This window comes from Biomphalaria glabrata, chromosome 14, assembly GCF_947242115.1.
Source record: "Biomphalaria glabrata chromosome 14, xgBioGlab47.1, whole genome shotgun sequence".
Lineage (NCBI taxonomy): Eukaryota > Metazoa > Mollusca > Gastropoda > Planorbidae > Biomphalaria > Biomphalaria glabrata.
The window spans coordinates 11821053-11846417 of record NC_074724.1 but is presented as its reverse complement, the minus strand read 5'-3'; the positions used below and the strand labels follow the sequence as shown (position 1 = coordinate 11846417).

Here is a 25365-nt window from a genome sequence, read left to right as displayed (position 1 = left end):
CTTAGCTCGTTTGCCCGGGCCCCTGACATTCAACTAGGCACCTTCGTGCTTGCAATAAATAAGTGACACACTATTGACAATGTAAATGTTTAATTATATGAATTTAAGTTATGATGAACATTCTAATATTGTGGATCTATTAATTAAACAATAATTCTCCTCCTTGCTTTACCACAACGTACACATTAATGTTCGAAACCACAACACAACACACTGCTATCTCTAGTCACCAGCGTGACTTCCAATCCCATACTAACTCCCTGTAGAGACATAAATAAAGACAAATTAAAAGAACCAGTCTAGTATACTATGGCATCGAAAACAACTGCGAAATGCAGTCATGTCTTAGATACTCACCCTAAACAGGGGAACACAGAAGAATCTCAAAGAAAACGTTTCACCAGCATAATAACAAAACACTCCATCAGCTTACAAGCAAGGCAACAAAAAGAAAGTGCGTTCAAAAATTGTGCACTTAATACACCTTGGTGCTAGAATGCCATAATCTACGCACTGACAGCTATATATAGCTAATGTGCACATGCCGACAAATCATTTGCCTTTGATAGAATTTCATTCTGATATTCTTTCTGAAAATATTAAAACCTGCCTTTTACCTGCCTGAGTGGACCACTTCGGGGGCCGTTTTTTAGTTTATGTTTCCATACAAACTCTCTTTGTAACCTTTTTTTATTTCTAGAATCTTTTTAGCATTTTTATGGATGTTTTGTCTCAAACAGCTGCCCAAATTGGGGATTGTTTTTTACTAATGACTTTACCAGCAGCTTTTAGGATTCTATGAAGTTTATTTTTATTTTTAGCAGCCTAAGAAAGGGGGAAAAACTTATTAGTTTTGAATGTCTGTCCGTCCGTCCGTCCGTTTAGATATTGTAAACTAGAGAAGATAGTGAAAATCCGACATCATAATATTTTAGACAAATCAAAGTTCTAATGCTACGGCTATTTTTTTCTTTTCTGAAAGCGAAAAATATAATTTTTTAAATCTCCTATGCTAGCAGTTTTTTTCATAAAATACACCCATTTACAACTATTCGCTATTAATAGTAACATATTATTATAAATGGACTAACCTTCAACTAGATCCGCCGCCATCGGATTGAATTTAAAAAAGCAGCGATATGTATAATTGTATAGGCGTACGCACTAGACACCTCATGCTACTAACAGAGGTAAGATATTATAAAAATAGTGATACTACTGGTTCATTACACAAGGAAGCCCTGATTGAAAGACTTTATGAGCTGTTCTTAATTATGTGGGAATAAGAATCAATTCCACATGATTTTAAAGATACCACAATTATCCATCTATGCAATCGCAAAGGAAACCGCCAAAACTGCTACAACCAGTGAGGAATATATCTTCTCACAATTGCTGAAAAAATCCTGGCACGCATCCATTTAGGCTCATGCAACATCTTGAGCATGGTCTACTACCAGAAAGCCAAATGCGGCTTCAAGAGAACGTGGAACAATTGAAGTTAAATTTGCCGCAAGGCAGCTCCAGGACAATGCCTAGAATACAATTTTGACCTCTTCTCAATATACCAAAAGCAATCGACACTGTTAGCAGAGAAGGACTCTGTCAAAGTGAATGTGCCAAACAATTCATATCCATGGTGAGACTATTTCATGATGGCATGAAGGCTCGTGTTCAGGAGAGGGGTGAACCATCAGAGTCCTTCGAAGTATCCAATGGGGTAAAACAAGGTTGTGTTCTAGCACCTACACTGTTCAGTATCATGTAATCTGCTATGCTGACAAATGCATTTAAAGATAGAGATGGTAACGGAATAACTTCTAATTTATGGTGGTGTGGGACTCCCAATCATTAAGTCATAAAGTAAAGTATATTTCTACGATCCTTTCTATAAGGCTCTCTGCAAACACTACATAACATAACAAAACGAACTCAGTTGACAACTCTGCACCGAATAACGTGATACATTAATAAATGCAATTAATAAGAAACAAAACCATCCAAACACCGTACAATAGACATCACTAAACATCTAGCTCGACTGTTCAGGACTTAGATCATTCTTTACTTCTTGTACTAGATTTAATTCACTGTTTACAAACACACACAAAAATTATATTGTAAAATTGTAAAAAAAAAAATTCCTCACGGATTTAATTATTATTATTTTATATATATAGTTCGTCCAGTGGTTCGATGATGTCCACTTTTGTCATCCAGGGGGCTGAGGGCTTTGCACTGGGGTTTTATGCCTCCTTATGGGGGATGCACAGTGAGAAAACATAGATTTAGGTCAAAAATATCGATATTTTAAAATTAATTGATTTTAATAGTTTAAAATGTCTAGAATACGAATTCCCTATCAGAATACTAAAAAAAATACGTTTTATACATCAATTTTGTATTTTAAATGTAGATATATAAGCAAAATTTTGATGTTTTGGTGAAAAATCAACATTTTGTAAGCTATAGTTGATAAGCTAATGTAGTCTCTCATCCCTAACAGATGGTATCGATACAAAGGTCTACTTTTCTAGTTCCGATTATGTGCATGGTGTCTCATTCTATAAATAAATAGTACTGCAATAAACTTTCAAAATACGTCACTACCTCTTTTTTTTTTACCTATATCCTCATATACACACCCACAAAGCCATATTTACGCATGCGCACCATCAAAGCTTCACTGGTTACTGTACATACACGCATGCGCACTGAAAAAGTTTCCGTAACAACAAAGTATGCACGCGTGCGCACATGACGTGAACCGGTCCTTCTTCTGTAAACTTCCATCACATCAACACTCGATTCATTATTGAAACTCAGAAATGCCAACAAAAGGTTATATGTTTGGAAAGAAAAAACGTTACTGTAAGCCCAGAGGACGACATGCTTCAAAGACAAATGCGCAATTACAAAGGTAAGTCTAGATCTAGAGTTTGCTTTTTTTTTATTTACTAGACAAGCGTGTGCTGACACATAAAATAATGAAACCTTGGCTCTTTGAGTTCGACAACGTGTTTATCCAATGAATCACATCTAGAATCTAGATTCTATAGACATTAAATAAATATCACGAAAATGATTGCAAACATAGAGATCTATCCTTTTATAGATCTAGTCTATATTAGGAGCATAGATCACATTAGAACTAGATAATCTCTAGAGATTAGATTATCATGTATGATGATGTATTGAACAGTATTGTTGGACTTCAACTTCAACTCAAGTCTTAGTCTTAGTTGTTTTTTTTAGATCTAGTACATATTGTCATATATAGATCTACATTACATGTAACATGTCTCTATACATTCTTTACTTTTTATGATTAATACAATATATGATTTCTAAAATGCATTATAAATTTAAAATAATCTTCATGTTGTGATAGATGTGACGTGTACTTTCATACTATTGAATTTTTTTTTTAAAGACCCTCTAATTTATTTTTTATTTGTTTGCAGCTCTGTTTTGGATACAACTGGATCTGAAGCAGCAACAACACAGCCTGCAAGTGCAGCTGAGCAAAAAATATCCCTAACTGCAGTTACTAACGCTGATAACACCAATAAGAGGCTGCCTGAAGATTTCATATACGTCATGATGAATTCAATGCAATTGACCACAATGGTCTCCTTGTTGTGCTGTCCACATTGCTTTGACAACAAATTAACAATGTGCATCACACAATCAAAAGGCATGGCTCATTTGATTAAAATCAAATGCCTAAATTGTGAAACATATTTGTGGTCCGACTGGACCTCAAAAAAAAGTAATGATGTTCATCTGGATATTAATGTCCGCGCTGTCGCTGCATTAAAAGAATCTGGAATCTCGCATTCTAAATTTGATAGGTTTTGTGGACTTATGAGTATGCCCTGCATGCACAGAAATACTTATAACAATCTAGCTAACATAGCAATACTGCTATAATTGAAGCTGGTGAAGAATGTATGATTAGGGCATCTGCTGTTGTGCATGGAAGAAACATTTCACAACCTCTAACTACAGATGAAAGAATAAGTTCAACAGGCTGTCCTGTTATTACAGTTTCTTTCGATGGGACTTGGCATAAAAGGGGCCACTCATCTCATTCAGGAATTGGCACAGTTATTGATTTTGATACTGGACTCGTCATCGACACCGAAGTCCTATCAAATTATTGCCATGTTTGTGATTCAAACTCTGCAGAACTAAACTTTGATGCCTCTAAGCATATGTGTCAAAAAAACTTCAGTGGCTCAGCAAATGCAATGGAGGCCGCAGCAGCATCCAAAATCTTTTCGCGCTCTGTGGCATCCAGAAAACTTGTTTATGGCACGATGCTGTGTGATGGCGATAGTAAATCGCATTCATCTGCCATTACCAACTCAGGATATGATGTAGAAATCTTTAAAGAGGACTGCATTAACCACATCTCAAAAAGAATGTTTAATGCTTTGAACAATTTAAAAATGTCTAACAAAAAAGAACTAAATTATAGGCTTACAAAGCCAAAAATTGAAAAAATTACAAATTACTATTCCAAAGCTCTGCGCCAAAATGCTCCCGACATTCAAAAAATGAAGCTGGCTGTTATGGGCTCATTTTTTCATATGATGAGCTCAGACCTAGATCATAACCACAGGTTGTGTCCTGATGGCGCTACATCTTGGTGTCACTTTAAGAGATCAGAGGCACTAAAACAGCCATATAAAAAACACAACCAGATCATCACATCAGAAATAGGTAAACTGTTATTTCCTATAATGAAAAGACTAACAGACACAGATCTGTTAAAAAGATGTTCTAGAATGAGAACACAAAACGCCAATGAATCTTTTCATTCCCTCATTTGGCAAAGATGCCCCAAAACAGAATTCGCAACATTAAAAACGGTAAGGGCTGCGACATACCTTGCTGTTTTAGCCTTCAATAATGGACCTGTTGGCATCAGATCAGTTTTTGACATATTAGGCATTCCCTGGACACTAAAGAACATTTCCTCTAGTGAGAAAAAGCAAAATGTCAAACTACAGCTTGTTAGAAAAAGAAAATCAATCGCATTAGTGTCCAGGAGAAAAAACTTGAAAAAACGAAGAATTGAGCATGAGCACCGGGCAGAGGTTCTAGAAGGTCCAACCTATCAATCAGGCCATTTTAATGAATAGTTTTTTGTTTTTTTATTATCTATTATGTTGTTTTATGTAAATATTTCCTTTTTTTTTCATTTTTATGGTTACAATAAATATTTTATATCATTTTAAAAACTTTAAATGCGTTTTTCTCAAAATGTATTTTTAGGTGCATGTTGTCCACAAGAATCTCAAAATCTTTAGTTCTGTATAAGTTAGACTAATAATTTTTCACATGTAGTTTATTGATAGTATATCATAGGTAATAGGCTGCAAAAATTTTCAATATGTATAATAAATTTCATAAAAAAAGAAAAATAATGATGTGGCCTCAGATGAAAAATGGGGTCGGAAAAAAATAAAAATTTTAAAAATTCATAAAAATTAAACCAGAAATAATTTTCAAAACAAAATTAGCCAGTTACCTATCGGATTCAAATATCTATCAGGTGCAATCAAAAAATTAAAAAAATTTTGAGTACTTTAGAATATTTTAAGAATTTTGTAAACATTGTTTATTTTCAAGATGGCCGCCATATCCATAGCAACCCAAAAGGCTACACTCATAAAATGTGTATGGTTACTCATGTCTCTATATGTTCTATCAAGTCATGCATAAAGCTTTTCTATTTATCTGTAAATTACAAAAATTGAAATTTCATTGTGCATCCCCCATAATTATGTGAGACCTATGTGATCTCGGAATGTTATTGTTATTTTGATATAAACAGTTCGTATGTAAATTTTGAGTGAATCATATTTGAATGTATATTGTTACAATTATTATATATTCTATTTTCTAATAGTTATGTTTGTTTGTTTGCACATAATGTAAGACAAATTTCTTATGGATAAATATTATCATTATTATTAATATTATGTTATAAACGAACGAGTATTCATTCTCGCTAAAGAGAAACAAAAATTCATTAGAATCCCTGTATCAGTGTCCACTGAAGAATTTTCTGATGATGTGGAAGGTCTGCAGCTTCTAATTATTATAATTATTATTATTATTATTAAACTGAACTGGACTTAATCGTTTTAATCTTCATATAGGGTCCATGAAGATCTTCTACTTATCCTACATTGTATGTTTATTCTAGAAAGCATATAGATATCAAAATAACTCCTAATTTTTTTTTTATTCTAGATTCACTACGAAATATTAAAATATCTTCAACTGACAACTGTACCGATGAAACATCAACAGTTTTCTACAGACTAATCAAATCAGGGCTGCCTCTTTCAGAATCTCTTAATATAACCATGCCTATTCAAGCTAAAATTGTACAAAATTCCTTGGCCAGTGAATATCTGATCAAATTTTATGTACGCAATTGTACACAGTTTATCGGGAAACAGAACATGTTTCAAATACTGGCTGGATCTCAAAATATAAACATTTCACTTAGCGTTAGCGACAAATGTAAGCCATAATTATTTTTTTTAATGTGTGAATCAGTGTATTTGCTGTGGAAACGGTTTGTCGATTCATTGGAATGCGAGTTTCACCGTTTTATCTGCATTAAATTTCTTCAGCTACCGCGCATGAAATCGCAACATTAAATAATTTTATTTCGATGCATACCATATCTCAAAGTTCCATAGACAGGGTTTGAGTAAGAAAAAGTTTATATAGAATGAAAGTATTTTTCAGATATCTTGTAGCGTCTTATAGAATAAGAATGCAACTATCTGTAGTTATTAAAAAAAGAAAAAAACAAACAAACAAGCATTTACTCACTTACTTACTGATATATGTAACCTCTGGAGAGATCTCTTAGACTGTGAAAAAGGATTCGCATAAAATTTCGCCCATACGTTCGTTTCACCACTTTAGGTGCTCACTAAGACGCGAACTTGACTAGTTGAACACTGTAATTCGCTCAAAACCGCAAGCTATGTATTAAGCTTTGTATTTTATTTTCGGTAATTCCCTAAAAAGCCGCATTCTATAAATAATATATATAATGCTTAAATAAAAATAACATAAACATTATGACCTCCGTACTTTCCCACTAAGTGAACTTGTTACTCATAGACTTATATATCATTCATTTCATTTTATTTTTATTTCCGCTTCCTTTTATGCGTGTTTGTTATCAAGCGGATTACTCCAATTTAAGTCAAAGGTATATGTCAGATGAAATAACGATGCCCAGGATACAAGAAAACACAGAGAGAGAGAGAGAGAGAGAGAGAGCGAGGGTAGTTCTAAATCAATGTAACAAATACTAGAATTCACAGGCTAGAAAGTGTGTTAAGGGAATCAAAATGTGGACATTTATTAGAAGTTTTAAAAAAGTAGGTGATGTTTCAGCTAAAGTAATATATAGCATGAGAGCAAATCAATTCTAGCATCACTATTCCCCCAAACCCCAAATCCCCACTCTCTCGTTCACAACAAAAAAACAACAATAGTTCTAGATACAATCTCTTCGTCTCAATATTTAATATAGACTTGAAGAAAAAGAAAGAAAATACTGTAAATCCTATTTTTGTGCTATTTCAATGGACCTCATTCACCAATAGTAAACAAACAACATTTAGTCACGTGATCTTATTGATAAAACAACGGAATAAACCGTCACGTGACAACCATCATGAATTAAACATGAGATCGTAAATTATATAGAAGATATAGAGCACCACGTGGCTAAATGATGTTTGTTTACGATTGGTGAATGAGGTCCATTAAGTTTAGAATGCGGATTTTTTGGGTAAGTAAATATACAAGTTTAACAGAATGTTTCTTCTTATCTTATCTTATATACTACAGCGTAATCTTTCATACACGAGTTTAATATGTAAATAGGGCCTATGTGCGAAATTTCATGAGACTCCCTACAGCAGATGATGCGATCGCATGATACATTATTCAATCAGGAAGTGAGTGGTATTTTGCGCTTATTAATGACAATGACATGGATTTCGAAGATGAAGGATAAATAATGTGTTTTTATAGAATTTGTTGACTGTACAGTTCTTTTAATTTATTTATTTTTTTGTTAAGGAAAGCTTTTTACCCTCAAAACCCTATTTGCAACGCTGGGCAAGTGATGATTTAAAATTAAAATTATCCCTTCCATGAAAAAAAAAAAAAAGCATAACAACAGTCACAAAATTTCACATGCCCCACCCCCTGGCCCTGCTGGGAGGATTTCATTTCGGATAGGTGGTGAACTCCAAATCGTTTTCTGGTCAAATTAACATAAACTCCCATCTCCGAAAATTGATTATCTAACAGATATGCAATTATTTGTTCACATGAACTCAATGGAATATTTACCTCATATTTATTTTTTTATAGCTTGGCACGTAAAAGCTACTTTTTTGTTAAAGCAAAACCCTCTAAATATCCGAAAAGCAAATTTAGCAATGATATATAATATCTTGATACATAAAAAGACTAAGACTAAGACTGCTTTATTGATCCTTATGGACATTTGTTGTGATTACAAGGACTCGTTTCTCATATAAAGACAACACAACAGAAGAAGACACATAAATACAACAGACGCAACATAAAGAGTTCATTCAGCGACTACACACAGGCATCTTGGTCTTTTTCATGTTTCCTGATCAACGAAATAGACTTCTGATAAAATGCGTTAGAATATATTCGACTTCGTAAATTGTATTTTTTTTTTTATTTTCACTCCTAGATATTTGAAAAATGGTTGGTCTAGATTCAATATAAAACTTTAGGCGTAATTTTTCACATTCTTTACTTTAATTATACATATAGTTTAGTAACCAAAATCTCATTTTTTTCTTTAAAAATATTGTAACTTTATCTTAACAGTATACACTATACCAACATGTGCTGTAACAAATCAAGAGACAACTTTATTCACAAGTATCGGAGAGAGTGTTACATTTACTATGTGTTTAATATCAGAGAATTTAATTGAAGAAGCCAATGTAGGTTTTAATAATAATACGATACAAAAGTATACCACATCGAAATATTCTGTGAAAGTCGAGCGGGACCAAAATCAATATAACATAACATGGACGATAAACAATATAACAAGAGAGGACATCAAGTTTTATGACTTCAGAGTGAGAGACAATTTAAAACGAACAACTACGTTTATAGCAAATTTAAATTTAAAAGAAGGTAAGATTTAAAACATAAAAAAAAACATTAAAAATACATTTTTTAAATATACAATACCTCCTTTATGCAACTTATTAAGCGTTTTTTTCTTTCTCTTAAAAATTAATGAATGATAGATTATGAAACATTTTTTACCTCGCCCCCTTCCCCTTCTCCCCGAGAAAGAATCCTGGTTATTAAGAGAATGCATACATCTAGAACATTTTATAATATTCCAATGAAAAGCATTTCTAGAACGCGAGAGTCCTTTCAAAACCGATGTAGGATCTAGAAATCTAGACCTAGATTTAGTCTCTAGCCAAATTTACATTTATTTATTTTTACTCTGAAAAATTATAAAGGTCAAACTATAGTTTTCCCCCTGAGGGTTAGTAATTTTTTCTCAGCGATATACATCAACAGTTATGTTTCTAGGAGATCAGTTGCCCGCACGCCTAGGTTCCTCCATGAAGCAGTTACCTGAATAAAGATATTGTGATTAGTTTTGGTACTTTTATTTACAGTATAGATCGTAGAGAATTAAAAAAAAAATGCTAATTCAAACGCAATATCTACATTCAAGGATAATAAATATAGTAAATAGAAAATAAAATAAATTTAAGTAATCATATAATGTTTTTTGTTTGGTGTAATGCACAAATTGTAAAACAAATTTCCTTACGGATAATAAAGATTATTATTATTATTATTATTATTATTATATTTCTTGTTTGTTTCTTTTTTTTACAGGAAATCCATATATGTGTAACAATACACCAATAGTAAAGAATGTCACAAATAAGACAATATACGTTATGTTTTGTATTCGATCTTATCCAGTCCTGAGTCGAGCTATTATTATTAATGGCATTTTGTACCGAATCAACACAACTAATGACGTCATAGTGGAGTCTCATGTTGACAAAGAAACATTTTCAAATTATATAGCGCTAACGATTCCAGTCATTGACAGTCTGAAGACAGTGAACATTACAGTCATGTCTGTCAAGAATCTGACTTTTTCATTTATTGTTAACATGGATCAAACTGATGGTGAGTTAAATTTATAAACATTGTCGTTTTTAACATTGTAGTGTGCTGTACAACACTAAGTATCATATTTTATCTGAAAATAAACAAAACATATTGTTACATATGCGTAGTACATACTTTCAGAACAAAAAATATTTTTATTTAGATAGTTCACAAATTATAATTATTTTTTTCTTTCACACCATGGAAACAAAGATTAAAAATTAAATATTTATCTTGTTTTTTTAAAAATCCTCCATCTTTGCTGGATCGATATTGACAAATAAAATCTGTAATAATATTGCTTATATTTGTAGATATTGACTAGCTAAATGTTTCAAAAGAGATAACCCGAAAATAAACCTGACCCTGGATTGAACAAAAGATATATATATTAACTACACGTAATATATTTGCAATTCGGATGCATGTTATCAAGTGACTGAATGTCGTATACATTCATTGGCAATTTCACAGGAACTTTAGAAATGTTTAAGCCATGGAATTGGTTCGCCTTAGGGAAAAATTATTTTATTTTATTTTTACGGTATTAAGAATTACGAAAATATATTTGGATTGTATCAGCTGCAGGTACATAAGTTGAAAACTTAGTTATTGATAGTAATGTTAGACAAAACCTTTTTTTAGATCGAACTTTTTTTTAAACCTAACTCTCGTCGGTTATAGCTCCAAACAGCTAGTACAATTAAGCCTGTGTAGACGTAGAAATCTTTAATGTATAACTTGAAATATACTTAAACAAACGTCGTTTATAAACAAAACTGAACATTCTGTGTTGTTTTTTTTAATTTATATACACATCTTTCAATTTCTGTATAGGTATGTATAGAAAAACAAATGAAATAATGATGTCTAGAACAATTTAAATAAAATATAACTCACTTTAAAAAACGCGTCTTACTGTCCCATGTCTCTCGCTTGTAATACATTTCTTCAACTTTCACAATATTATTCATTAACTTAACTACGACAGACCAACTCGTGATTTCATCCTCTTTTACTCATAATCAGAAACACGCATATAAACTGCATAGAACTAATGCAGTGTTTCCAAAATTGAGGTTCGCGTACCCTTAGGGGCACGGAAGAGTTTAAATGGCGTACTCGTTGTACCTCATTAACTATGCTCATTTTATTTAAATACCCATTAATTAAGTTCATTTGATAAATGCTTTTTTCGGTATTTTGTAGGGATTAAGTAAAAAAGAACGCTTCACAGATTAAAATAAACAACCAGGAAACCAAATGATGATGATGTGTCGTGTAAACAGAAACCATTTCATACTTTCATTGATCCCAATCAATGTTAATTACAACAGAACCTACAGAAATAAACAAAAATAAATCCTTAGGTGGAGGACGGGGGCGAGGGTTAATCAGGGTTACAAGAATTTATATGCGGTACAAATAGGTCAAAAGTTTGGGAAACACTGCACTAATGCATAGTTATCTGAATATCTAAGAGGCGGATTTAAAGTAGGGCTTAAAAAAGGATTTTTACATACATTTGTTCGCCATAGCTGCAACTTAGCCCAAAAACAAAGAAATATTCACATTTGACTAGAGTAACACCTTTAGTAAAATCACTAAATTTAGAAAGACTTCAGGACAGAAGACTCAAAAGTAAAGTAGCAATCATACATAAAGCGCTGAACCATAATCTTCAAATACAAAAAAAAAATTTAATAAAATACTCTGAAAGACACAAAGATAAAGGCACATTCCTCGTCCCATATGCTAGGACAAATTTGTACAAATACTCATTCTTCCCTAGTGCTATTAGAGCATTGAATGGGTTGCATGAGCCAGCCAGGAAACCAGTGACTTGGCAGAATTTAAGTCAATGGTTAACATGCATGACTAGATGGATGACGCGTAGGATGTAAATATCTATTTTGAAGTAACGTCTGTAGGATATAATATAAGAATAGATCTATTAAAATATTGGATTTAGTTAGGTCAATTAGCTATTTTTAGCTCCATTCATAATATTTTTATATTCATACATTCGTTTTACTTATAACATTATTATTTTGTTTAATTGTTTCTAATACACTTTATCAGTGGCTATATCAATGATACGCAAATAAATACCCGCGGGCAGCAGGTACTACCTGGTTAGTTATTAATAGGTCGATTTTTAGTCTAGGGGATTTCACAAGTATCTTTCTCGGGGTCTACATGCTTAAATCTGGTCATGTATCCATTGTTTGTTTTTTTTTTTATCTTTGGCGTACGTCATATCTTAATTAATTATGACAGTTATATCTTTGAAAAGCTATGAAAATATTTACTTAGAATATTAATGCAATTTGTCTTATCTTATAAATTACAAATGTTACTTCAAAGTTAGAGCGCTTATATAAGAATTTTTCCTAAATGTGAAATAAGAGACGAGCCTTTATCTTTATGCCTCTCTAATTTGTTTTAAGTGATTTGTCAAGTGACAGGATCATAACACATTGAAAAAGCTAATATCATAAAATCGTGCTAAACATTCTATGTTTTTCTTGTTTTTTTTTTCTAATACAGAAATTGCTAGAACGTTAACAACATTGACAAGTATCACATCAAAAACGAGCAATACGACAACTGCTTTTCAAGGTATAGAATACATTCCTGCGTTCTAGTTGTATTCAAAGACATGGCGTAACAAATGTTTAATTGTTTTCTATTTATCATAACTTAAAGAAGGCTTATAACTAAATAAAACAAAAAGAAAAATAAGGGAGGGTATTCTTAGTGAGAAAAAAAGATTTCAATTCATTTTGTGTAGCTCACTATGATACAGTGACTATGACATAAAACTTAAGTTTTATTAGACAGTTCATTAAATTGTGATCCTTAAATCTTTATGCGTTGTGAATCTGTCTTCTTAAAACCCCCTTCCTAGTTCCTACCATTTCCATAAAACAGCAATGCCATCCTACTTTTCCTTTTTGCACATCGGCACAACAAACAATGTTTTTATAACTTTCCACGATTTTTTTTTGTGAACGAAATTGGCAAATTAGTGAGCCTTAAATGTGTCATTATTTGTTTTTTTGTTTTTGTTTTTTTTTACATTTGAAGAATTTGAACTAACTGATTATAAAGAAATCTTTTCTTATTGTACAATTATTCACAAGCAACCCGAGCATTCAAATTTTAACTGATAACTTTTGGTAGAATTTTAACTATCACCTAGACCAGTCGTTATAGAAGACCTAAACACTGACCTGTACGACATGATAACGAGCTATTGGTCTAAACTGCCCACAGATTGTGGCGCTGAAGGTCAGTGTTCAGGCCTTCAATAACAAATGGTGGGCTATCACACGCTGTACTATTGGAGTAATTAAAATAAAAAAAATATAAAAATGATAAAGTTTTGAAATGTTTGATTTAAGGCCGTTAAAAGAGCTTCTGTTTAACTTCATTATCACAGATATGCTCTTGTTGATTTCAGAGCCGTTGGAGACACCAAGGGTTGAGTACGACGAAGAAAAGAGTTCCAATACTAACATTATCATTATCTCCGTTCTTGTTGCGGCTATTACCATCTCTGTAATTGCTCTACTTGTCTATTTCATTTACTTCAAACGCACACTAGGTAAGTACCTTCAAATCACAGGCAAATACGTTGTCAAATAGACAGACAGATGAATTTGTTGTTTAAATAAGTGATTCATTAATTGATTTTTTTTTTTTATTTTTTAATACCTAAGAAACGTTAATACAAGCAAAGTAATTGACTGATCTAGACCTACTAACTGACTTACAGATCCCAAGGTCTGAAAGGGAGCTTTACTTTATTTTTTCCTAGACTGGTAGACGGAAGTTATTTTCGCTTGATTTCGAATTACAAATAGTATTATTTTTTTTTTACATTTTTTTTACAAAAATACTAGTACATGAATATAATGTATCTATTTCTTTCTACATTTCAGTCAAAAGGAGAACATCATTCAAATCAAGATCAAGGTAAGTCAATTATTTTTGTAATAATGCGATAAACCTCTATTTTCAGCTGTATTTCAACTAGTTCTGACTTGAGCTGCATCTGTGGAGTATAGTCACGATGCTACTAGTCGATGGTGTTAATATGTTTGTCAGAGAGATTAGTTAAGAGAATAACAAGTTAAGTTCGGTGTTTTTGAAAAATAATAAATCAACACAAATTCTCATTTACACAATCAGGAAATGTTTTAAGATTGGCCAAAAATGAACAGTGTCTATGCTCTTAATTAATATAAGCATTTAAAAAAAAATATTTTTTAAATATTATCTTGTTTTTAATTCTTACTATTAGCTTATTTTATGAGTTACCAAGGTTTGAAGGAAAAAAATTGGGTGGGTGGAAGTCTGAAAATTCCTGAAACTCTTGCCAAAAAAAAGGCGCGCTAAAACTCCGATGCCCTTGTTTCGATTCGTATCCTGGAATTATTTGTAAATGTCAATTAAATTTAATCAGATCACATTTGATCATTATTGGATCTTATTTGGATCGAACCCGATTCGATACAGTTATATCCGATTTGCACTACTCGATTCGATCAGATCCGAGACTGCTATTAGCTTGATAAAATACGAAGGATTAAAAAAAAAAAACTTATTATTAGCGGCTCCCAAAATAGGAATAAACGCTATTAGTTTTGTGTGGTCTGTCTGTCCGCCGTCCGTCCATTCATCCATTCCGTTTAGATCTCATAAACTATAAAAGATATTGAAAATTCAACATCATGATATTTTAGACCATTCAAAGCTTTGATGCCAAGGCTATTTTTCTTTTCTGAAAGCCAACAATTTATTTTTTTTAATCAACTATACTAGCAGTTTTTTATGAAAATACACCATTTTAGCACATATTCACTATTAATAGTAACAAACACGGGAGATTATTTGTATGGGAGTAAAATATTTACCATATTTTTAACACATTTATGCAAATGGTTTTAGAGTTTTTGTAAAAACATGTTTTACATTGTATCACTAACTTATGTAATATCAGTTCTACAATACAACCATATTTACACACAAAAAAACTATTCACTTCTATTTTTAAAGAGAAAAAGTATATTTAGTTTTCATACAAGTGGAATTTAATTTAAAACAATAGATGTGAACTATCTCGCACTGCTACGCACCTGAAACAGTCTTTTGGCGGGACTTTCAATGTGAGATAGACCCTTTACTAAACAACTAGATCACATTGATAATCATTTAATAACATAAGTTAGGCCAGGTTCACACCTAACTTCAACTTCACTTCGCCTATCTCTTTGTCTGTTGGACATTTGTAGCACCACACAGGATCTACCATTCCTCTCTGTCCTTTGCATTTGATCAAATTCCATTCACTGACAGGCCTGTTCATTCTTTGATGTTGTCTTCCCATCGCTTTCTTGTAATTCCTCTTCAGCTTCTTCCTGGTACTGTTCCCTGAAGGTAGGTCTTCGCGAGCCTTGTGGTGTAGCCATAGTGTTTATGTTTTTGACAGTGGTTAATAAGTCGTCGAGGGTTCCAAATAGTTCCAAAATCATGTTTCTAATCTCTTCATTCATGACATATGATTTAACTATATCTTTATAACTATCAGTTCATTGAATGCATATGAATATTAACAATGTAACTATAATAGCATTAATAAATCGTATCCTGTAGTATCAAGTCGTTAGTAGAATAATACAACTGTATCGCTAACACTTTTGACACGAGCACGTCTCTTCTTTTTGTATCTTTCTGTAGTTATTAATAGGTTGTAGTTCATAGTTCCTGATATTATTTCTATTTCTGAAAATATTCAAACCTGCCTTATTAACTGCTTGAGTGGACCTTTTCGGTGGCCGATTTTGAGTCTGTCTTTGTAACCTTGTTATATTTTTTGTTACCATTTAAATTTTAAAAAAAATTAAATCAAATTGTGATGGATTTTATTGTAATAAACCCTAACCCTAACCCCAACAATTTTTCATTTCAGACTAAAATACCTCAATCAACCTCATTATAATAATATGGAAGAGTTAAAGTGCCTAAAAGGTAGTTTCTTTTTTTTTAAGCTAGTTTAATTCAATGTTATCATCAGCTCAACGAATTTCCTTAAAATCAATTATTGTTATTATTTTTATTAAATACCATTACTATTACTTTTACTATTATGAAGTTTGACATTAAAACACGTATTTATCGAAGATAAATAATATTTATTTCTCTTTTACATGCCTATATTATTATAGGCTATATGCATACTTTCAATTTCAAAACCTATGTGTATGTGCGTGTGTGTTTGTATATGTGTGCCATTTGATCGAAATTACATGTTTTCATAAAAAAAAATAAATTATTGAGTAATTATTAATACATATTTTTTTTAAACTTAAGTGGACAAAGATCAAAACTTGTCCAACTATGAAACAAGATATGCGAACATAGTCAAGGAACGTAATGTAGATCAAGTTGTTCAGAATGGAACTCGAAATACAGAGATGGTAAGTTAGCAACATTTTTCTTATTTTATATTTTAATAAGTACACAATGAAATAGTATTTACCATTTCTATTGCTTTTTTTTTTTCGTTTTTTAATTGACATGGTCACACTTTATAGTATCATCTTTATCGTAAGAATATGGCGAGTATGTTTAACTGTTTAGCCTATTCTCGTAAGACTATGACAAATAATTTTAAAATATAATGTTTTTATTTTATTGTTAAATTGTCATAAATAGTCAAAATTCTTTTTTTTCAGACTGCTGTCTATTGGGTTGATGGTATAAAACTCAATGTTTTTAAGGCCGATGGTTAACTAAGTTGTAATGTGTAAAATTTTATTTACTTTCTCCAGCTACTTATTGAAGTTGCTGGGTTCAGGGATCTTCTAGGGATCCCGAATGTTTGAAATGTTATTCTCCCACAGGATTTGAACTCAATGCTAACGTTTCAACAGCCAAGCGATTTGTTTATTTACCATTAATCTCCGTTACTATATAGCCTTTACTATCACAGACTTTACTTTACACCTCGCTCTCGTGGATGTGTCACTTCATCTACATAGATTTAAGTTCTTATAAACTTAAATATAGTTGGTTGGTCAGGGGGGTAAAGTGGGTGAACATCGAAGTCTGAGCACTACTCACTAACTATAGTGTTTGTATTGTTTTCCTCTCTGCCGTGGAAGCACCGGATTGTAAGTTAGGCCTAAGCGGTACAAAATAGAAAACAACTGAACAACGGTTCGATCTGCACCGTGCTAAAGTAGCGGTTGTAACTGGTTAAAGGATAATTTTAAAAACAAATCTTATTTTATTATATGTATTTATTTAAATGTTTGTTTAGTGCGACATCGTATTAACTTTTAATTTAATATTATTAGGAATTATAACTGGGCACCGTCGTGGTGGTTGAGTGGTAAAATTCTTGAATTCCGAACCTTTGTTCCAATCCTGGTGAAGACTGGATTTTTTTTTATTTTGAAGATCTTTATATTTCCTCTGAGTCCAAACAGCTTTATTCCTGACATTAGTAGCGAAAAAGTATAGGCTATTGGGCATTGTGCTGGCCACATGACACTTTCGGAACCGTGGGCCACATTTAAAAAATGAGTTTTAAACCATCTGCCCTATAGATCGTAGGGTCTGAAATTGGAATTTTTTTTTTAATTTTTACCAGACTAGTGCAAAGTTAAGGGAGAAAAATGTATATAAAATTTTAACACTTTTCCTGTGTGCTTCACATTCAGAACAAAAAATGTGCATGCTATGAACATTATGTAGAACTGTGTGAGAGTAGTTAAAATAAAAAGGAAGCTAAGGGTTGAGATTGAGAAAACAAAAGATGAACGAAACTTTGAATTTCGAACTAACTTTGTTGTTGTTTTTTTTTGCTTGTAATTTGAATTTCCTTGTATTCTTAGGCTCCAGGTCGCTTCAGAAATGAGGAGGGCTTGATCTACATCACCATTGACCATAGTGACCTACAGAGTAGATCTTCTAAGTCCATCTCAAAAGCCTCACAGTCAGAAACTGAGAGTAATTACGTCACGATAGACCCTTTCAAAACCAAACATTTCAAGTAAAACTGTAAGCCATGACACACACAGACACACTCACAAAATGATGGTCGAGAATGACATAGAAGGACTGGATCTAATAAAATTTTTTCGCATCACTTTTGCTGACTAGGCCGTGGGAGAGTTCTCTTCAACAAGTGGTTTCCGGTACTTCTGTGATTATAGTCGCACTACTCTCAGAGCAAGAAATAGTAGCACAGCATCTACTGAACGGACGGAATAGCGAGCCGGGATTTCTAGCGCTCAGCTAGCCTAGTCTTAAGTTAGTCTCACAAAAAATGTATAATAAGGATTTTTTTTATATACTAAATCAGCATTATGGATTATCTTTCTTGAATTATTCACGAGTTTTAAGATGTCATTAACATTCTTCAAGCAATACAAGGGAGAAAAAGTGAAATGTTGAAATGCTTGGTTGTTAAAGTGAAAAATGTGAAGAGAAAAAAAAACCTGAACATTCGGCGAGAGATTGAAATTGAATGCAAACACTACCAAAAATGCTATTATAAAAACAATCATTGCTGCCAACTAAAAAAAAAAAATATTGTATAAAACATTTAAAAGAGTTAAGAAATTTAATTCTGCGATGCTAAAAAAGACACACAAATTCTAATTTGTTTTTCAACATACATAGCTGATAAATGCTTCCGTAAAAGTTCCGTACTTTGTACACCGAATACCCTGGAAAATTTTCCTATACAATTATGTCTTGTTATCATATTTTATAAATATTGTTGTTAAATTCCCTTTATACTGTAAACACATTTGGTATGCAGGCCTAGTGTTACTTTATATTTTAATTACTAGCAGTCATCAGATCAAGAAATCAAACCACGAATGTTGGCACTACATAGAATTATTTATGATTAAGAGTAAAATCTATTTAATCGATTGCTTAATTATTATATGTTTTTTACTTTGTCATGCTTAACATTTCAAGATATGAAGATATGGTACATATTATTTTTTAATGCTGACCCGTGTTTGTAAACATTTTAGTCTCTAAGTGGTGTGGGTCTCTTTGCATAATCAAAACTTTTGTACATAATATAACATTCATACGAAACTAAACCATGTTTTTATATTTGTACGAAGTCTCAGGTATGTATTTATGTTTAAGCAAGTGTACAATGTATACTACAAACTATATACAATTTGTTAATGATTCTTCCAAAGACATGTGTTAATGTACAATTAAATTCTTGTACTGAACTACGCCCATGTTTAGATTTCACCGTTATGAAATGTGTAAATGCTTGTATTGTTTATGTACAGGGGCAATTATCAAATGTTATAAATTTATTATATTAAAGTGATGAAATTAATATCAATCATCATGCAGTTCAATTCAATTCATAAAACAATATAACTACTTCGAATCTATGCCTATATTCACAAATGCCTTACCAAAATCTCCGGACTTAACAAATTTCTTTCCTGAAAATCAAAGCCCCCTTAACATTACGTAAGCTACAGATATTTCAAAGAGTGAGTTATTGCAAGAAATGCTGTATACCTAAAATGTAAGAGGAAGTTTTTATTTGTAATTCGTAGTTTTTGGTGTTGGTCGGAACTCTTCAGGTCACGTCGTCAACATTTGGGTTGTAAACTACTCTATTAGTGGAATATATTAAATCGTTAGTCCGTTACTAAATAGTATTTAGATCAATCTAAGATCTAAGAAAGTCATTAGTCCATTACTAGATAGTCAATAGATCAATTGAAGAAAGTCATTAGTCCATTACTAGATAGTCAATAGATCAATTGAAGAAAGTCCCCTTTTCATTACCAGATAGTCACTAGATGAATCTAAAAAAGCCACGGGTTCGTTCCCAGATAGCCACTAGACCAATAATAAAAAGTCACTGGTCCATTATAAACACTTTTTTTTCTAACCTTGAAGTTCACATAAGCATCGGACTCCTTTTTTAAAATTATTTCTTTAAAATAATTATCACACAATGCCTCTGATTGGCACAACGTCATATGTGACACACCCACGTCGTTGTTATAAAGCTTTGTCATACACGCACACGCCCACTCTTTGACAAGCCCCTTCTTTGTATTAACGCCCTGCTTTATTTGCTACATATAATTTTTGTTATACAACCTACATTCTCTTCACTTTTGTCGCACAGCACGCCCCCCCCCAACCGTTTTATATTACCCACCCAACTTGTCATAATCCAATTGGAAACACGGTCCTTCTTCCTCACAACGCTCTTCTTCTTCACATAGCCCTTCTTTGTCGTACCGCCCCTTTTTTGTCATACCGCCCTTTTTTTGTCATACCGCCCCTCTTTTGACATACCGCCCCTTTTTTGTCTTACCGCCCCCTTTTTGTGCCCTCGCCTCTTTTGTTTTAACTCGACAATTCGTTCGCTGAGATTTCGCTCACCGACAAATCGTTCACGACTTTTCGTTCACCCGACAATTCGTTCACCTGACAATTCGTTCTTACGACTATTTGTTCACCCTACTTATCGCTCACAGACAACTTGTTCACCGACAGTTGGTTCACCACTAATCGTTCACACGACAAATCATTCACCGACAAATTGTTCACAGACGAATTGTTTAATGGATAGTAACATATTTTTAATCTCTATATATACTTCTCTTTATGGCTCAAGAGTTTGGACACCAAGTAATGGAAAGATCATTCTTTTATTTCTGCAAGTCGGACGGACTAGAGTTACCCCACGTAATTTTAAAGGCGAAAAAAATAGAGGCGGTGGGGAGAGAACAAGAAGTATTCACCCATCACTAAATAGCAGGACCTGACTTAGCCATTGTGGTACCCAATGCGAAACTAGTTTGGGTAGGGATATGTATAATAATTGAAAATTAAGAGTTTGTATTAGAAAATATATTCGTTTTTTGCATTTTATTCATTCTTTACTACGCTTATAATTACTACACGAGCCATGCGTGTATCGATGTCATTCAATATATCATAAGAATTCTGTTTTCTACATAGATCACTGGTATTGCATAATGCGTTTTTTTTATCGCGCGTAGGATTGGCGTCTACCATATTGAATGAAACCCCAAAATGACAATTTTTGTCTATATATTTGCGGAGATTTGTATGTTTTGCAATCTGTAAAGTGCAAACTGACACAAGTGTAAATTAACTTAGACCAGACTGTAAAGTGCAAACTGATACAAGTGTAAATTAACTTAGACCAGTCTGTAAAGTGCAAACTGATACAAGTGTAAATTAACTTAGACCAGTCTGTAAAGTGCAAACTGATACAAGTGTAAATTAACTTAGACCAGTCTGTAAAGTGCAAACTGATACAAGTGTAAATTAACTTAGACCAGTCTGTAAAGTGCAAACTGACACAAGTGTAAATTAACTTAGACCAGTCTGTAAAGTGCAAACTGATACAAGTGTAAATTAACTTAGACCAGTCTGTAAAGTGCAAACTGATACAAGTGTAAATTAACTTAGACCAGTCTGTAAAGTGCAAACTGACACAAGTGTAAATTAACTTAGACCAGTCTGTAAAGTGCAAACTGATACAAGTGTAAATTAACTTAGACCAGTCTGTAAAGTGCAAACTGACACAAGTGTAAATTAACTTAGAGATTTTATCATTCTAATGCTTCATAAGAAGCCAGGTCAGTCCGACTTTTGCATGTCAACAAATCAAATATTTCATATAATGAACTTATAAAAACTCGTAAAACATTATCAAAGAGGATTTTAATTACTAAAAAAAAATAATAAAACTTGTCAAAAGTTTTTTTTTTCTCTTTTATTTTATAAATTTTTACTGTTATATTTATAAAAAAATTGAAACTATTAAAATGACACCATTACCATATCACATCGAAACAAATACTAAATACAACAGTCCATAAATAAATATTAAAACGCACAATTGCTTTTCAAATAGATACACTTGATTCAATTCAGGGCATCTTAACATTGTCACATTTACTCAAAGTTACATATTTTCGTTTCTAAAGTGCAACTTTTTATTTTACTGCGTTAAAGAGAAACGAAAGAAAATATGGATTGGATATGAACTTTGAAATCGTTAGACAACTAGTCAAGGGCTTTGAGCAGGAGGTCCCTTGCAACAAATCGTTTTTACACAAACAAGGGGAGATGAAATTGGAAATTAGGTATTAGGTTTAAACTAAAGAAAAAGATTTCCTTTTTATTTGAATAGTGATAAATTCTGTTAGCATGTAATGTTTAAATCTATCTATCTATCCATCGATAGCCTGTTCGTTGTTGTAAATACCATGCATTATCAGATGCTAATCTACACATCTGATTGCTAGGGAAAGGATTTTTCTAATATACGAAAAAATGTTTAATAATTTTAAAAAATCAATTTTGTAATTATTTGCATAAGAACCTATTATATGCCACCTCTTCAATTATTTCCATTGATTGGATCAAAACGTACAGTTTCTATTTTAAGGGTTTTAAATAACTATTTATTTTTAAATAACTATTAATTTGCGAAAGTATTATGAAATCTATTTTTTTTTAAATAAAAATAAATAATTTTAGAGAATTGAAAAATGAATTTGAAGATTGACTTATACAAGGCAAACAGATTATACTGTGCCTAAAATGGGACAAAGAAAGGAAAAGTGGCGTTCATGACGCACAACCTCAGGTTCAGCTCGGTCGTCCTAGCATAGGTGGGAATGTCACAAGTAGTGCTGGTTATGTCTCTCCAATTAAATTAATCTGTTCATTTAAATCTTTGTGTCAAATCATTTTTTCCCATTAACTTTTCATTTGGTTACAGCATTTTTATTACAGCTTTCGAAAAATAGTAGAGGTCTCCATAAAATCTTGCCACGGAACCTCCACATGTTTAAATCCGGCCCTGCTTCTTACAATCTATCTTAATTTGTCCCCCGCCCCTATTTTTTTACTTTCTCGAACCAAATTTATCTCCCCTCTGTTGTGTTTCCCGTGTTACTTCCCCTTTGCCCCTCTTCACCAATCAATCCTCTTGACGGTGCAGCTTCTCTTCTCCACCTGCTCGCAGCCTTCCAGCTCCGCAAAGACAATGCTGAGGAAGGTCATGACCTTGATGTCGCTGTAGGAGAACAGGCATGTCACGCACGTGTCCATCCTTGGGCTGAACTGGTACTTGACGTTCTCAGTCTCGATGGTGATGGAGTAGCTCAGTGTGGCGTTCATGACGCACAACCTCAGGTTCAGCTCGGTCGTCCTAGCGTAGGTGGGAATGTCACAAGTCGTGCTGGTTATGTCTCTCCTAACCTCGTTAAGGTAAAGCACGTAGCGACGATTACCTGAATCTGAACAAAACAAAAAAATGTTGGATTTGTAGAAACAAGGAAGAGACAAAAAAGATTTTCGCGTGTAATTTAGAAAAAAACGTTTAGAGCGATAACAGTTCTCTTAATAACTAATGAATAGTGAATAAAAAATTAATGGAACATTTTGACCCCGCCTCCTAGAATGAATACTGGTTAAGCGAGTGTATGTATCTACTACACTTTATAATAGTCCAAAGATATGGCTTTAGATTTAGACCTAGAAGATGTTGCGCACAATTTTTCTGAACATAAATATATTGCACTTATGACTCAATAACACTTGCCATTCTAAAATTCCAGAACGTGATAGTCCTTTCAAAACAGGCGTTGGATCAGTGGCTTAGCTAGGGTGAGGGGGGAAGAGGAAAATTCCTAGATACGCCCCTCTGTTGGATCTAGATTTAGATCACGTTCTTTAGCCAAATTTAAATTTATTTCTTTTCTTATCGTGAAAAATTATAAAGTCAAATATGAGTTTTCTCCATTGTGGACAACGAACTACTAATTCTTTTTTTTTTAGCGATATACATGATTTATCTAAAAAAAATCGTTGGAGCCGTTTTTGAGATCCACCATAAAAGTTGCAATATCCACGAAGGCGTGTCTTACATAGTGGTATTATAAAATAAGCTCGCTTTCAGAAGAATAAATGTTGCACAAAATTAAAATATTCATAGGTAAGTGATTTATTTGAAAAACAAAATACAAAATTAAAATATTCATAGGTAAGTGATTTATTTGAAAAACAAAATACAAAATTAAAATATTCATAGGTAAGTGATTTATTTGAAAAACAAAATACAAAATTAAAATATTCATAGGTAAGTGATTTATTTGAAAAACAAAATACAAAATTAAAATATTCATAGGTAAGTGATTTATTTGAAAAACAAAATACAAAATTAAAATATTCATGTGTAAGTGATTTATTTGAAAAACAAATACAAAATTAAAATATTCATAGGTAAGTGATTTATTTGAAAAACAAAATACAAAATTAAAATATTCATAGGTAAGTGATTTATTTGAAAAACAAAATACAAAATTAAAATATTCATAGGTAAGTGATTTACTTGAGAAACAAAATGCAAAACTGAAATAATCACGTGTAAGCGATTTATTTCAAAGACAAATGTAGAATAGAAATAACCATTGGGAGTGACTTACCCTTACTTATGCATGGAGGAGCAAGAGCTGTGATCAAATAAAATAAACTTATAAACAGCCATTCAAATATTTTGCTAAAAAAATCATTTACTTTCTAATAAGAACTTCCTATTGTGATAAAAACTTCCTTCTTACAATAACTTCTTATTCTGAAAAATAACTTAATTCTAATAACAACTTTCATTATTCAGATAAAAACTTTTTTTTCTTTAAAGTTAGATATAAAATCTTTTTCATTGATAATAACATACTGTATTCTGATTTTTTAATATAATTATTTTCTTATAAAAATCTTTCATGAATAACTTACTTTATTCTATAAAAAATATATACTTTATTCTGATAATAAATTATTTACTCAGATTAAACTTTATTCTAATAGGATTAGAGATTTTTTTACCCATTGTTTTCGTTTAGCGCAATTTCAGGCTTTTAGCTTTCTCACTGCGCTATCATCCTATCACTTGTCTGGACCAGTTGGGAAAGGGGTGCGGGAGAAAGAAGGAAATATCTTGTGAATATTACCGTGATCGCTTTTTAAGTGCATTTATGAAGAATTCGA

The 25365-nt window shown here is 32.3% G+C and overlaps 2 protein-coding genes across 7 annotated transcripts in view; one reads left to right on the top strand and one right to left on the bottom strand.

Annotated features, from left to right (window-relative positions):
- Positions 1-19648, top strand: part of LOC106052364 (uncharacterized) — a 32804-nt gene extending 13156 nt beyond the window's left edge. For all 5 annotated transcript variants that reach the window (XM_056009492.1, XM_056009488.1, XM_056009491.1 and 2 more), the window contains 9 exons: positions 6268-6543; positions 8923-9240; positions 9970-10272; positions 12805-12876; positions 13721-13864; positions 14202-14235; positions 16232-16290; positions 16633-16739; positions 18162-19648. In XM_056009492.1, the coding sequence (XP_055865467.1) occupies positions 6268-6543; positions 8923-9240; positions 9970-10272; positions 12805-12876; positions 13721-13864; positions 14202-14235; positions 16232-16290; positions 16633-16739; positions 18162-18323 (1475 nt within the window). In that variant the 3' untranslated portion in view covers positions 18324-19648. The remainder of the gene's footprint in view (positions 1-6267; positions 6544-8922; positions 9241-9969; positions 10273-12804; positions 12877-13720; positions 13865-14201; positions 14236-16231; positions 16291-16632; positions 16740-18161) is intronic.
- Positions 19649-22075: 2427 nt separating this feature from the next.
- Positions 22076-25365, bottom strand: part of LOC106052363 (uncharacterized) — an 18857-nt gene continuing 15567 nt past the window's right edge. Inside the window, exons 13-14 of one of the 2 annotated variants that reach the window (XM_056009504.1) lie at positions 24804-24830; positions 22076-23615 (exon numbers count right to left, since the gene is read on the bottom strand). In XM_056009504.1, the coding sequence (XP_055865479.1) occupies positions 23290-23615; positions 24804-24830 (353 nt within the window). In that variant the 3' untranslated portion in view covers positions 22076-23289. The remainder of the gene's footprint in view (positions 23616-24803; positions 24831-25365) is intronic. The other variant, XM_056009503.1, reaches the window with a different exon arrangement.